General features: G+C 42.0%; 1 protein-coding gene and 2 non-coding genes across 3 annotated transcripts; all 3 read right to left on the bottom strand.

Annotated features, from left to right (window-relative positions):
- Positions 1 to 12,733: 12,733 nt before the first annotated feature.
- On the bottom strand, positions 12,734 to 15,925 carry tomm20a (translocase of outer mitochondrial membrane 20). Its single transcript, XM_072437230.1, has 5 exons — positions 15,741 to 15,925; positions 15,118 to 15,164; positions 14,964 to 15,045; positions 13,652 to 13,794; positions 12,734 to 13,175 (listed from the first exon to the last, which is right to left on the bottom strand). The coding sequence occupies exons 1-5, from the start codon at positions 15,859 to 15,861 to the stop codon at positions 13,131 to 13,133; spliced, it is 438 nt and encodes a 145-aa protein (XP_072293331.1). The 5' UTR covers positions 15,862 to 15,925; the 3' UTR covers positions 12,734 to 13,130.
- Positions 13,476 to 13,608, bottom strand: LOC140351702 (small nucleolar RNA SNORA14). The gene has a single exon (XR_011925395.1). It is a non-coding gene; the product is annotated as a small nucleolar RNA SNORA14 (small nucleolar RNA).
- Positions 13,885 to 14,012, bottom strand: LOC140351701 (small nucleolar RNA SNORA14). The gene has a single exon (XR_011925394.1). It is a non-coding gene; the product is annotated as a small nucleolar RNA SNORA14 (small nucleolar RNA).
- Positions 15,926 to 16,205: the final 280 nt, after the last annotated feature.

The raw sequence follows: 16,205 nt of genomic DNA, 5'->3' as shown, positions 1-16,205 counted from the left end.
AGTCCCAGATCAATCCCAATTTTGATGTGGTCTATGTGCAAGTGTTGGGTGGGGCCTTGACTTTACATTAACTAAATCAAAACTGGTCAAAATGATTCAACCCAAAACTACTCAAAACAATAACGACTGACATATATGTTCAGAAGTGATACAGATCTACTTGTTTTGCAGTGCAGCTGATACAGGAACGATGCAAGCACAATTCTCACAAAGAGATCAGAACATAAAGCTGCGACACACGAGCGTTAACTGTTCGGTGATGGGTGTGGACGTCTCTCGAACAAAACAAAACAAAACAAAACAGAAAAGCCGCTGAACTAAACAAAGAACTGGTAAGTATGGAAACTGCACAGAGGACGACGTCAGCTGGTCTATCTCTCTGGGAATGACATCACCGTTTGTCCCTGTGGCGTGGCTCAGCGCTGGGAACTCTCCGAGCGCAGTAAACAGGACGTCCCTTTGGAAGAATGGAGTGATGGGGCCTGCTTTTAACCCAAGCTTTTCACCCCCGTGGCCCCGCACACACACACACAGGCACACACACACACACACACACACATCGAGCATCATCTGCACTCTAAAAGCCGCGTACAGTGCATTAGATTAACCCGGTGTTTGTGATCAGGCAGAGTGCAGTGATCCGCGTGATCCGACGGTCACTCAACCCCACTCGACCCATAACCTCAATGTAAGAGGCCGTTCATTGTTCAGAGTCGTATAATACACGCTGGACGGAGGGGACGAAAGCCGAACAGTGGAGATGATTGTGCTAACATCCCAATAGTAATTACCTCGCAAAATGAAATGTTGTTTCTGCTGTTTTGTGGCGGTTCTCGGCGGGAAATGAGTTCAGGGGCTCCCCAGACGATAAGGGGTAAATGCATTTAGTAGTCTTAAACACGTCTTGACACCCTTTAAATGTAGTGGTAGGTATAGATTCCTGTTGTTGGCGTACAAAATTAAAGTTATAGATCCTGAAAAGAAAACCAATTAAGACTATTTTACTATTTCGTGGGGAGCCTGATTTTTGTGTTTTGCCATCGTAAATGCTAACGCTTTTCATGGGGGCCACGACTGAAGGAACCACAGATTGTGCTTGCTTTATATGAATACAAGTGTGATTTTCTGGAACAGTTAGTGAGGAGAACATATTCTAGACAGTCCTCCAAGTCAATCGACAATTTGCCGCATGTCCTTCCCCACTCCACATTTCACACTGCACTGCTCAACAAAGCTAACAGGCTAAAAAAGCGCATCCGATTTTCAAATCAAAGCAACATTGGGAGGTATACGCCCACTTTAATCTGATCCGTCACCAATAGACCTATATTCTTTTGTTTTGAAAGTGCTTTGTGAGTTCAAATGTGCCCAAGCAACAACTGTCATCCGGCGTTATGGACTTATATATATACGGTCTAATTGAGTGAGGAAAACTACACCGGGGGAGGCAGCAGATCAAAAGAGACTTCAATGTGTTAATGAATCTACCAGCTAACATAACAGGCCGCTCCTATTTTCAGAACCGATGTCAAGTCACCGCTGCAGCCGCAAATAGACTCCAAACAAACGGCGCCGGATCAAAGCGCGAGTAAACTAGGTCAGAGTGGCATCAGAGCGAGGGGAACGGGACCTGGAGTTTATAACGTGCAGTACGGGAGTAAATAAAACAGTAAATGTGTTTGAGGTAAACGTGTCGAGGTTATGCAATGACAAGATCGACTTAAGTGTGTGTTCATTATCAACGGACAAACGTGATGGACGTCGCTTTGAAAATTGGGGTCTAGTTTTACAGTGCAGTTATCACCAGTTTGTGATGTAATATGTAAACATGATTGATGAATGACATTTTTTTTGTGTTAGAAATAGGCTAATCAAATAAACCAATAAGCCCTTTTCATGAAACGCTAGTTCTGTCAGCGAGTAGGTGTTTTTGTCTCAAATCTAAAGGCTAAATCAAATGAACTGAAACATAATTAGACAACTTGAGAAAAGTGCTCTGAATGCCAAGTCGATTGTTTTTAGAGATTGGTTCAGTTTGTGGCGTTATTTAGCATCGACAGAAGCACCACTTTTTATAAACACATAGATTTTCCCCTGGTGAAGTATTTACTTTGTATTCAACAGTCTTAACATGCTTTATTTTTTTTAAGATTCTACTGATTCCCCAAAGAGAATGAATGAAACAGGAAGTGAAGAGCTGCACTATTAATGCAACAGGAACTAGCCAGGTGCATGATCATAATAATAATAGTAATAGAACAATTGCATACATACTGCCCTTTACACACTTCTCAAAGCACAACAGTTGGTCAGTATTACTTTGCTGCTCATACTCACATACTGTAATAATCTGCAACTGTAGCCACACCTGCCCTGGGACTGATGGTCAGAAACATGGGCATGAATGAAGTGTACTTTTATTTGTTCAACCTTTATTTTACCAGGTTGTGCGGGAACCTGTTCAGTGACAATGTGCATTATCTACAACAATGACAGCATGTAAATCCCTGTTTAAGTCAACGGGTTTAAGTGTTTAGTGATTAAAATGAAAGGTATCAAGAGAGTTTGTTCAGTAGTCAAAATTAAAAACAAACTAAATTCATGATGATACGATACAGAAAGTTGCAAAAGTTATAAACTGGCCACAGCAAAGAAACGACTTCCAACAGGGCCAGTTATTTCAGGCAGTTACTTCACATCTCATCCAGTTTAAATGTGACAGCAGGCAGAATATATGAGCTCCTTTACATTGCTCTAGATATCCACAATGTATTCATGCGCACGCTGGATCAACAGGGATTTGGTGTGGAATAAAAAGCAGGGCTGAAGCCGGGGAAAGCTTAGAGGTCCCGACGCAAAAAACAATCAAGATCTGGACGTCATTTGACTGGATTGAGGACAGGAGACAATCGCGTTTGAAGGGGCTTGATATTCAGATGTTGTGAAGTCCATATCTCTGCTGTCTTCCCGCGTACTTATATTTGACTGAAATCCCAGTGCAATGTCTTTATCCCACCCTCTGCGGGGGACGGTAATCTTCGTCACAGATTTGACGCGACAAATCCAGGCACGGATGACACATAAGAGCAGAATGTGCAGTTTCCTATGACCTGCACACAAACGGCATAACTTTAACACATTAAAAGAAGCTCGTTAGAGGTCTTTAGTTCTTCTTTTGCGCTGATAGCTAAATTAGTTTTGTTTCAGTACAGATATAGTGTAAAAGCAGACAAAAACGAGACCGCTGTGCACTGTCTCCATCAAATATATTATCAGCCACAAACAAGGAAGTGATGCTGGGGTGCTGTTAGCGTGCTAGTTGTTTTTAGCATTAGCACTAGCACTAGCATTAGTATTAGCGCCACTCTGGCCACTGAAAGATGGCGTGAGCGCTTATAAACACTTATAAACTCACTGCAATGAATAGTTAGGATGTTTTGAGTGTTTAGGAAACTATTGGAAGTAAAATGAACAGATAATTGATCATTAAATATGCTATTGTTTATAAAGAAATGCTTACTATTATCATTTTGTCAGTAATAAAGTAGAATTGTGGGTTAGCTTACATTGACTTTTGAAGATGTTGAAGATTCTCTGACCAAGACAAGCCTTTGGTAACACAAAATAAACCAGATTCCCTCACTGTGTCTATGTAAACTACTATTTCAGCAGGTATGAGGAGCTTCAACGGCTTTTTCTGAATCTGAATCGATGGCCCAATGCCTTTTCCGGTTTTGTTTTTATGTATTGGCGCTCTGTTGTTTCACTGAAGCACCAAAGAGTTAACAATAAAGGGGAAATCCATCTCTTTTGGTGTTGCTAAAAACAACAGAGTACGGCCAACACACAATGTCCCTGGCGGCCTGTTGCGTTTCCTCCAAAAGCATCCTCCTGAACCGACTGCACTGGGATCAAACACCGTTACATAAACATACAAATAACTGAAGGAGAAAATTGTAAAAAAAAACAAAAACAGAAATAGTGAGCGTGAATGAACACCATAAAGGAAGTACAGGGGCAGATAAGCAGCTCCCCGTGTGCTCCGGCTCAGATTCAAATTTAGCTTTTTGCGTAGGGAATTGATGAGACACACCGCTCAAAGCAAGAGTCTTCAAAGAGAGCGCGGTTACACAAGATGCAAGCTGCTGAACCTCTTTGTAGAGCGCACCGGGCAAAGCGAGTGGGTTTATGCAGCAAAATTGCAACAGGTTACGTAGTGTTCAAGGGAGCGGTGAAGGGCGCAGGGGAAGATCAAAATTGTTATTTTACTTTGCCACAGAATTTTGAGATGACTTTGAATATTGGCAACAGATTCCATTAAATCCCTTCTTCTTTCTTTTTTGCGCTGTAAAAACAATTGCTCGTGTATAATGTAAATGTGAACTACGTAACTGTTTGTTGTTGGATTCGCTACCTGCTTTCTTCACCTAGAATGTTCCAGAATATATTATTAAATGTATTTATCTCATTGGAAATAAGCAGATGACAGCATCTTGTTACGGGTAAGGTTTGTGGGGAGAAGACAGGGATTTTTGAGCAATATAATTAAATAAATACAAGGTATACATTTAATGCCATAGGATAGAACATTCCAGACAAAACAATAACATAATAGAACATTAAAATCTCGTACTTGCCCAATCTCTCAGCTCTCAGCAGCTAAACAGGACAGGGCCTGGTTGATACTATTGAGCTAACTCTTCTTCCAGTCTATTATTCAGGCCTAGGAGACTTCCACTCCTTAGGGTCCACGCTAACAAATCAACAGGAGCCCAGTGCAATGGTTTCTCATGAATTAGTAAGCAAAAAACAAGAAATATACCCATAAGTCTATAGTAACATTACCAAATAGCACTTTGGTCTGAATACAGCTTCATGTTAGGGATTGTCAACATAAAACACACCAGTGAGTGGAGACGTGAGACAAAGAGAATCAGATAAGCCGACAAACACTGTGGTACAAATGGTTTCATCAGTCAGAAAGAGGAGGGGAGGGTCCGGGGCTTTCAAAAGACTGTTTCAACTAGATTACTGAGCTGAGCGGTTTCACTGTTTCCCTGTTTTGAAACGCGACCGCTGGTTTTCCATTTCAGAGGCGGCCCCCGCTGTGCGACTATCTGAATCGCTCTAATGTGTGGACTCGTATTAAAGTCATAGGGCGTGTTTACCTTCAGGGAGATGCTGTGGACGTCCTATAGAGCGGAGGAACATCTGAGGAGCACATGTCCCTGTGGTTAAGGGGTCAGAAGTGAAAGCAGGGCCTCTATGTACATACTGTATGTAGCATGCACTTTATTCATATGTCGTTTCATCATGTAAGAGAGTTTGGCCCATATTACAATGAATCAAACATGAGGATCTTAAATGTGTTAGCCAGTCACACATAGTAAAAAGATAGTAGCGTAACCAAAATGGATGAATAAGGATGTACAGCTGAGTTGGCAGGAATGGGGAATCCAATAGCTTAAATTGGCCTCTACACCCCCGAAGCGTCATGGAACCAGTGTAACATTTTCTCACATTCGAGCCCGTCTTTGGTCCCTTCGGCCCATTATTTTTTCATGACAATGTGAGTGCGTCGAGGATCCTTCAAGACGAACGCGCTTCCCCCCCAACCCACGACACGTCTCACGGAACAACAACGGTAAGACAGATCACCACACGGTCTGACGGTGGAGCTATGTATTAATATTACATGCACCACTCTGGGCCGCGGTACAGCTGAGAAAGCAAAGTGAAAGTACATTCTTATGGAGGCCCCCGCGCGCACACTTCACCACACATTTAGGTTGGAACTCCCCCTCTGCCTACTTCCTCTCCTGCACTTCAGGCACCCACACCCACCGGCTTCCTGTGCACACCGACTACAAAAAGCGTTACAAGAAACTGCCCACTGCCAAATCTGCTTCACGCTTTTCTTATACTTGTGTTTTATGCTCATGAGTTGACGGATTAGAGCCTGGATCAAGCTTTCAAACTCTTAATATATCATGTATTTCAAAAGCTCTGTGTAAAAATGAGTGAGAATCTTACTTCCTGCGCCTTAAGAGTTGGGCGGGACGTGACATTCGTTAAAAAAAAGTACATTGGAATAACCTAGATTTATTACTTTTGCAGATTTCTGGTGTTTTTAAACCGCTCTTTGTCCTTTACTACGTCTGTGAGTTCATAAACCAAAGGGTGAGTGCAGTAATTGTCAGACATTGAGACATTTAAGCACAAATTCCAGTCGTCTTTCCATGGCGAGCGGTGCATTGTTCACATCACCCCCCTCCCTCTGCATCCATGAAGCAAGAATCAGGGGCAAAGGCAAAGCACGCCACCTGCTCAGCCTCCTCTGGTCGCATGGGCCGGAGCTACAGTGTGGGGGCCCCGGAGCTTGTAAACTATGGGGAAGTCTGTCAAGCTGCTCCCTCCCCTTAATCTCCTCCTGACATAGCTTCAGAGGGCAGGGATTTGCTACGTCAATGCAAGAATGGTCCTGCGGTGTGTATGCAAAACAACCGTGTGCTTTCAAAGGCAGCGTGAGACAGGAAGACACCTCACACACACAGAGAGAGAGAGAGAGAAAACAGTGCACATAAGTGAGTGAAGTTAACCCTTTCTTCACCTCCTGTTCGGCGTCTCTTCCTCTTTTCACCGGTGGAAAAACACATGACAGGAAGAATGCTCAAAGTGATGTTTTTGTATTTTTTTAAATTTAGAACAGAATATACAATGAGGTGTGAAAGGAACGTGATGAGCCTGTTACTAGGGCAGTAGTTTGATGTATTTAGAAGACTGCCGAGGGTAAAAACAGAGATCTAGACAGACAAGCGAATAATTATTAAATCACATGCTATCAAAGGTTGTCATGCTATTTTCTGCCACTAGATGGAGTCACGAGTTACAATAAAAGCTATGTTAGTCCAGAATACTTAATGAGATGTACTATTGTATGAGATAAAACTGTTACTAGGGGTTTTATGGTGTTTAAAAGATTCCAATTATAAACTCAGAACAATGTAGGGCTAAAACAAGTTAATCAATTCATCGTAACTACAAGCTTGATAATCAAATAATTGTTTTCTGTACATTACATAGACTTCAAAGCATGCCATGTGCTGTGGAGAAAGGGTTTATGAGTGAGACAGAGCAGCAATCATGGATTTAAAAGAAGTCCAGACACTGCAGCAAATGTATGAACGGCTGTGATACCACTTTCTGCCACTAGATGGAGCGAAGAGCCAAAATACAAGGTTCGTTAGCACAGAATATGAAACTAGGCGGGGCATTTGATGAGCTGAAGCTATTACAGGGACAATATGAATATGAATATGTTTGACAGTGTTTTCAAAATGGTCGACATGGACGATAAACGCACAAATAAATCGATCGTACCACTGTTTCTACCACGAGTCACAACCTCTTCTACAACGTCAGCTTGAATATGCAGTGATTTTGGATCCCAAGGGCACTCAAGGGACCTGCAGCAACATGGATAACAAGTGTATTTCTAAAAGTGATTAAGTTGTACAACATTCAGATTAGTGAATGATTGTCGTCTGCCAGTATTAAGATAGCATTACAACCATCTACATGTCTGTAATGTTTATTCATTCCTGACGCTATTGATAATATGAAGGCTATATTTGTGTGTGTGAGTGTATTTGGCATTGTAGGACAGAGAACCGTGAAGCTAAATCAGATGATTAGCTTTAGCTAATTAGCTTTAACTTTAGCATACTATTTTATGAAAATGTCAAATATAGGCCTAATCTACATGAACACTTTCTGTTTCTCCGCTTGAGCGTGCCACATCATCACATCCTGAAACCTCACACAACTCTTTCGACCCATATTTTTGCATCTATCTTTAAACGCACAACACGTCCTGGTGCATGTTTTGCAGTAGCCTCCTCCCTCTTTGTTAGAAACCTACTGTACGTTGTCATGGAGAGGCCGGCGCCACAGAAATATGAGCCGCACTCAGGCCTTTGCCAAGAGCCATAATAAAGACTCACTGCCACTTGTGTGTACCGCGGCAACACGATACATTAATTACCCCCGAGCGAGCAAGTGCGGCTATGTGTCATTCACCAGTATGAGGGCAAAAAAAAAAAAAAGACGCGATAGAAGAAAAATTTCCAAGGCACGTCCTGAAAATAAAGCGGGACTGTACGTGCTCGGGGTATTAACTTCTACTCTGATGACCCATTTTTCCATCTCAAAGGGTTTGCAGTGGTGGTTATAAAAAAAAAAGGAGAAGCAGAGATGGGGGGGGGGGGGCAGGCTACAAATCCTGGTGGAGTTGTGCTGTTCTGTGGTTGGGGCAATGCCCTACTCTCATCTGTTTTTCCATTTCCTCCCCGCTGCAGCCACTCTCTAATTTAACATATTCTACCGCAGTGGGCTTCCTCCGGCATGTGTCCACGGGCGGCTTGTTTACACTCAGTGTGTGTGAACGGGATTAAAGACTAAACCAGGACTACGCACAAGGCTAGAACCAGAGAAATTACCCAAATAGGGACAAATAGTTCCAAATTTGCCAATCTGCATATAGATGCAGATTGGCCACGAAATCGAGCTATTTCCTTGTAGCTCTTGACTCCATCTAGAGGCTGTGCAGAATATAGCGGTTATTGTAACATATTCGTACTTGTTCATTGTGTTATGTCGCTCCGAATCACCCAAGCAAGTTGCTATGTTTGTGAACTCTGTTCATTGACAATGGCAATAAACCTTTTCTGATTCCGATTCGTGCTGAGGCTGTGTAATTTCCGCATCAAACATCCAGAATTTTGCGGTAAACATCAAAAACATGACATTTTGTTGCCTATAAGTTCCTAGTTCGTACACTGACAATGGCAATAAAACTCATTCCGATTCGAAACTCTGTCATTGAACTTTGATTTAACTCGTGACTACCTCTAGTGGAAGTAAGAGGTATCGCGGCATTAGATGTTAAAATCCATTGTCTTTTTTTCATCTTCCCTGTTACTACCGCTTTGTGACGTTGCGTGTTCCCGTTCGTCCGCGAGCAGCTTGTTTAGATTCTGAGTGAGTGCAGATGTGGGTGTGGTGGACGACCTCACTCGGAGCAACCATTCAGCTCCCAGTCACAGCAACGACATCCAGCTCATATCTCCTCATCACTAGATCCACGATAAGCCGGAAATCCAATCGTTTGCCTCAGCGCTGGGGTAGACGGTCTTCTTTCAACCTGCCGATACAGACCAGCCTGCTTGTCCAAACGAGACATTGGCTTGGGTTCATTGACGCAAGCGTTCGTGTTGCTACATGTCGCGAGAGATATTGTGCAGTTAGTGTCAACTGCATGCTAAAATAGTAGCACTATAGTACAGTAACATAGTAATGATTCTGTTGAGAAACCAGTGAATGTAGTATTGTGTTATCATCATAAATAACCATGATATTGCTTTCCACCAATGGATGGATTATTGAGCTACAAATAGGTGTTTAACTGAAAATAACGCTAAGTCAGTGTGCGGATGATTGAGTCCATTGAAATATTAATCTTTCAAGGCAGTGGTTTTCAAATTGGAAATAGTCTAGTGGTCGGTCGGCTCTTATGGACTTAGGAAACGCATTTGTTCTCGTTTCATCCTGTTTACCCGCACACGTCTGGGTCAACCTGTAGTCGTATTCACTTCCCACTTTAGACACGGGCTAGTTTCTTTTTTGGTCAATTTTATCCATTTCCGAAAGGTTGCACTCGCGAGGGATATTTCCGACAGCAAACACGAGGATATTTGTGTTGGTAATGACCGGGACAGTGAGAGGAAAGAGGAGATTGTGGAGACTGGTGCAGAGCGAGGCTGCAGCTACGTGGAGCTGCCATAGCAACCACTTATAACAGAGCTATTTCTGTCCTCTTTCAACTCCCAAACACAGCTGCTCCTATAGAATACTCTCATCCCGCTGCTCTAGACATACAATCTGTGTACAGCATGTATGGCATGTTCAGCACGCTTTGTCAGACGGAAAGAAGACTGTTTTTTGTTATTTGGTTTGGACATTATCAATTGCGACTTGTGAAAAAGGGGTAACATCTTCCAGTCTAGTGCATCCATCCATCAATCAATCAATCAATCAATCAATCGATGTATGTATAGCAACTTGTTTTTATTTTGCAATTTGATGGTTAATACCTCGGATATCCATAGGTTTCTCTACATTTTTGATTTTCAGTGTTAAATTGAACAACAAAACCCCCAAAAACTATTATTTCCCTATTTTCACAATGGAATTGGGAAACAAGAAACTAGTTTTGTTTCTAATTTTGTATTTTCCATCTCAAAGCGAAAATCCAATTATACACGGAGTGATGAAAAGCACTGTCGCCAAAGCAATTAACAATCCAAAACACAATAATCTATCTTTTGAATGATCAACACAAAATGTCGCTTGTAAACAGGAAGTTGAGACCCATGTCACAAAAAAACGAGGAAAGTTGCATGTTTTGTTATATTACATTTAACATAATTTAACAGAGAACACAGAGGTCCATTTGGCAAGGCAAGTTTAGGAAAAAATGCATCAAAATCACGAAATTAATACAGTTTGAGACATAAAACAGAAGAGTGCAAAGAAAATAAGTTCACTATTTAGCAATGTGGCTTAAATACTTTGCATTATTGTGATTTAAGAACACATTATTATTATTACCATAATATTGTACAGCAAAACCAGTCTTGCCAATCGCTTCTGTGCATAATTCATGTCAATAATGATTTCCCAAACACAGACTCATTATTACTCTCCCTGAACATTTTGTGCAAAACCCATTCAACATTTCATTGGCAGATCAGGCCCCTGCTCTGTGTCCTGGGACCGCGGCGGTGCCTCCAATAACAGCTTATTCCCTGCAAGTGTAATTGAGAAACAGGGTTCATCTGTCACAGTGCAAACATCATTACCAAAAAAGGATTAGAAACTGTTAAAAAGCCGCCCTGGGGAAGCACATGGCCTCGTCTCTGCTGCGGGGCCCCAAACGCCATTGTTACCGCTGTCAAACCGGTCACCACTTTGTTCCCCTGACGCGGCCCCGGAGCAACAGCGCCCCCTGCTGCACGCGCGCGAGAAGGCCGCGTGTTTCGGTGCTAAATCCCGCCGCAAAGAGCTGACTCATAACGCGTCTGATGAGCCTCGGGACGTAGCGGGAGAGCAATTGAAATAATGAAGTTCATTTAGAGGAACAGTTGTGAGCGCTGTTTCTATTATCGCGCTCCCCGTTGTGCGAATGGGATTAAAAGTGATACTTGTGCCGCGTCATTCTCACAGCAAAGAGGGTTATTATGGCTTGAATAGTAATGATTGGGCTGTATTTTCTAGGTTCGTGAGATCAATGAAGTATGTATGAGAAAATATATTATGATCTCCAGTATTATGATAAAACCTTATGTTCATGTCTCTGCAGGGGGAATGGCATGTTTTATTATGTCTTATGGCTGTCTAGAGCAGGAAAGCTGCTGCTGGGAGAGAAGAACTGTCTACTCTGATTGTAAAGTTGAATAAGTGTGACACAAAAAAACAAATATACAGGAGTTAAATGACTATATCCACCTGTCTCATCATATATGTCAAATATGATGCATGCAAAAGGCCTACTGAAGGCAATATTGCAACTAACACCAATTCAACTTCACCTAAATGTAAATAAATGTAATTTCTGCTTCCGAATCATGATCAAGTTAGTCATTATAGCTTAGTTTATGTTGGTGTTATAAGTGAGGTCTTGTTAGAGTCAATATACAGCATGCCCTGATGTCTGTTTTGGGAAAAAAGTGCCATCAGTCTTGATACTTGTATTTTTTCCATGGGTGATATAAAAAACAGACCGATTTACGACCTGTAACTGGTCCAAACACCGTCTCAAGTAAACCAGTCCAGCTTGAAACCTGTTCCAGTGACCCAGTCTGCCACATTCCAGCCCCACTGGCATCTCCGCACCCATTAATATCAGAACCAGGCCAATGGTCCACAATTTGGTTCAAGGACCAGCTTAACCTTGCATGCTACTCCGCCTTCTCCTCCTCCTCGCTCCCATAGGACACATTCTGCAACGAGACATAGCACAGCAGGCTAGACATCCCACTTTTTTCCTTCTTCTAAATGAGTGCAAAAGTGGAAAAATGGTACACTGTCCTCCATTTAGTCCTCACTCGACATTTCTGGGCCGCTGTTCAATTTTCATTTTTCTCTCCAAATGTAGAAAAACTACTCGCCCACAGCTCCTGTTTCCTGGCAACTACCGGGGCATCTTTTTTTTCTCTCCCTCTAGCTGGGCCGTAGAGACCTTTAGAAAAACAGCTGCAGACAGGATAAAAATAATTACGGCTGTATTTGTCTTCCAAGAGGCACACTTTCAGACAAAATCCACTCCCTTCTCGAGCTGCTCCACTTTGCACTGGCACTCACAATGAAGCCATTCAAAATAGAGCATGTATGTTACTGTTTTGCCATATGGACTCGAGTGAAAACAGAGCGGCTACAACAACAAAGGCAATATAGAAGACATTACACATTGGTTTAGTTTTAATTCAACTCTTGACATATACGTGTTTTTGTTAAGATGATTTACATTGCTGGATTGAGATGTCTTAGGGCTTTTTCCATGTGCCATACAATGTAGTTTGCCTATAATAACGAGCCCCCTTCATATTTAGAACCTATACAGTTGTTCCATGCTATACTACTGCCCCCTGCTGGTGAAAAACAAACAAGTTAAAGATGGCCTTGTACAAGTTTTATTTTATATTTTTTCACCACGAGTAAGATATGCAAGAGACTATTGGTTAAAAAAAATGTACATTTAAACAAAACATGTGAACCCTTTAAACACAAACTACGTTCGGTGAACACCACATCAGCAATTGATTATAACTAAGTATCCCAAATTATAATTAATTTAGTACAAAATAAATAAACGATGGATTGCAACTGTGAAACCATCCTCATGGTGGCTTAATGTCATGAGTCTTTTGTCCTTTGCGCCGGGAGTGAAGCATCGAGATGAAGATTTGTCCAAAACCGGGCTGGTTCAGTCCACACGAGTCACAGCAGTGAACTAAACAGCCCTCATTTAAAAAGGTCTAAAATCCCTCAGTGGAACACGAACATCTCACTCATCATTCAACGTCATCTTCTGATAAAGTCTGGGCGCTGACGATACGCTGCAAAACACAAAGATCAAAGACATTTAGCAAAGTCCAACTTCTAAAATGGCAACGATTTGATTTTCACACATTTCATCACGTAATATAAAAACTTGTGTTCAAATCGTTTCATCATTCAGTTTGGCCCTTCAAAGTTTTTCAGACCAACAGAAAATTACAGATCTGAGGGAGAGAATTATAAAATGGTATGGGCCAAGCTTTGATAAACAATATGCAACACACATGTTCCAATTTCTAACATTTTGTCTAGAATACTCGCATCTATGTACATTATTTACTGAAGAAAACATTGCATTAAAAGTTATGTCTTAGGGGTGAAATAGCTGAGAGCAATGGAAATGCCCCAAGCTTTGGAATCCTATTTTTTTCTTGCACCCTTTCTTGTCCCAGAGGCAGAAGAGTAGACACTGGGGGGTTTTCAAGGATGCTTTGTTGCGTGTGCGAAAGGGCGTCCCACACGTTGGTTTGCTCACCTGGCTGATGCTGGGGAGTTTTGCGAGCAGCATCTGGAAGACTTGAGGGGGCAAGGTCTGCTGAAGGACCTGGAGGAGCTGCTGCGGCTGCCCACATACCGCGATGGCATTGGTCAGGTGGTCTACGCCCTTCTCAAATTCACCTGAGAGAGCATGTTACAGTGAGTATACAGACATACGGCGTACACAGGGGAATACTTGTGAGGCGGGGAAACAATGGACGAAAAGGCAATAATTGTATTAGAGGTGAAATAGCAAAGAGCAACGGTGATGACTCTCAACTTTGGAATTCTACGTTTTTATTGCATTCTTTCTTGTCCCAGAGACTATCGAAGTCACCGAGGGGTTTTCAAGGATGCTTAAATTACAACTTTAAAGACAATGTTGGTGTAATCCCTCATTCGTCCAGGCGTGTTCCATAGTAGACAAAGCTTCAGTTGTAGTCATCTGGACTCAGTTAGAAAAAATAGACGTTTCGACTCTCATCCAAGAGTCATTGTCAATAAATGAATTTAGGTCGCCTTTGTGAGACCCTGGCTCACAGGTACTCAGGGTGGGTGAGCCAGGGTCTCACAAAGACAAAGGGGAGACTAATAGCCCATTAAAGGGTTGAATAGTCTAGCTCAGTAGAGGGTACGTTTCTGTTGTAACAAACAACTCTTTCCTCTTCAGGAAGGCTCCTCCCAATGGGCTGGACTTACCACAGAATAGTATAAATATGGGAGTTCTATTTTTTTCTAACTGAGTCCAGATGACTACAACTGAAGCTTTTTCTACTATTTAAAGACAATGACAAAAAAAAGGACTTTTCTTGGAATTCTTATCATGATAAATATTAAACTGAATTGTTTTACAACCACTTAAAGTTGCACAGAGTAACTTCCGGTGGATTGTGTGCCCCCTGCTGGTCATGGCATAAAACGTTTCTATTGGCATGGAGACAAGCAGCCACAAGGAGGGGCGACCTCACACACAGTAAAAGTGCCCATTTATTAATAGGTATCTTAGAGCAAGAAAAATGCCTGTAATTAAATTATTGCAAGAAGAAAAGTTTAATGCCATACAGTGAAACATTATAAGCAACAACATGACACCGCTTTGAGAAGCACACCAGAAAACAAAGCACCCTTAAGTACAGTTTGACTTTTGACCTCTGGCCAGACTGAGAGTTTGAATCCTGACTTGCCTCATTTCACCCTGTCCACTTCTGTCTCATAAAGCCTATGGGCAACACACTCTTAAAGAATGATCCTTTTTGATAGTGTCTTGAAATACTGGACAAACTAAAACACATCTAGAGGCGACCACTGACCTTGTGCCAGCAGCTCTTCTCCGAGCTGAATCTCCTCCAAGAAGAACTTCTGAACCGCCTCAGCGTCCTTCAGATCTGGGAGCTTCAAAGTCAAAGAGAAAGCTTTGAGTATAAAATACATACTTTATTGAAACATGTCTCTGATTTGACGCACCTTCGCCAGGCCAGACGTCTCCCCCGAACTTTTCTGATTTCTTCGTCCTGCGGGAGAAAATGTACGTAGTGTGACTTTTTGGTTGAAACGAGTCAAACAAGTAAAACTACATTTCCAAACCAATAAATGGGCTCAAGACGCAATACACATTTCGGTGACACAATAATAAAAAGCTATAAGACTGTATTTTAACAAATTTACAGTCGTTTCTCTTTATGTAACCATGTGGTCTTCATGCACCGTCACAGAAAGGTCACATTTTGACCCGTTTTGTAATTCTTTTATCATCAAATACTACGAATATATATATTTGATGTAGATTAGTATGACACTTAAGATAACCAAAGGGAGACTTAAATGACCGTGACACACATGTAATTGAAATTAGCAGCGCTAACCGCATGTGGCTAATCAATGTTTAGACTCTTAAAATATGTTATTTCAGCGATGCATGATTGGCCCATCAAATCATGTATCACTGAAATAACAATACTCTGATTTATAGACACATTACATGTTTTAATGTAGTCGTCCTTGCTCTTCAGTGGTGCTAATGCTAACATGTTGCAGGCTAATGCGCAGCTCTCTTCCTTCTCTCGTGTGGAATGACGCGAGCTACTCACGTTCGCGTAGTTTTTGCTTGAAGTTCGGATCACTCCGTCGCTTTCTGTCAAAGTAAATACAATATGCAACAAACGCGACTCCACATACCCCAGCGACAATTGCACTCGTCCTACTGCTCATCTTCACTGAAACCACTCATGGGCTACGAGCTAAAGGCTAGACCTAACGCGGAGCGGCGAGGAGGCGGGCGGGGCCGGAAGCACGTGACGATCCACGCGTGATGCACTTCCTCTTTTCGTTGCTCTAGTTTTTATTAGGCCTATACAGTATTATTATAACTCTAATGTTCATTTGTCTCGCTCTCTCTGAACAGTTTCAAATGTATTATAGTGACATAATTTTTTGTTTAGGAGCGGTCTGTAGCAGAGCTCTCTCTCTCTCCTTTATTTTATTTTTTATTGTATATATTATATATTATGTCTCTCGGCTGGCCTGGGAACGCCTCGGGTTCCCCCCGGAGGAAG

Source organism: Eucyclogobius newberryi, unplaced genomic scaffold (assembly GCF_026437365.1).
Source record: "Eucyclogobius newberryi isolate DKJ021-1_F unplaced genomic scaffold, fEucNew1.0.hap1 SCAF_8, whole genome shotgun sequence".
NCBI lineage: Eukaryota > Metazoa > Chordata > Actinopteri > Gobiiformes > Gobiidae > Eucyclogobius > Eucyclogobius newberryi.
This window is presented reverse-complemented; position numbering and strand designations above follow the sequence as displayed.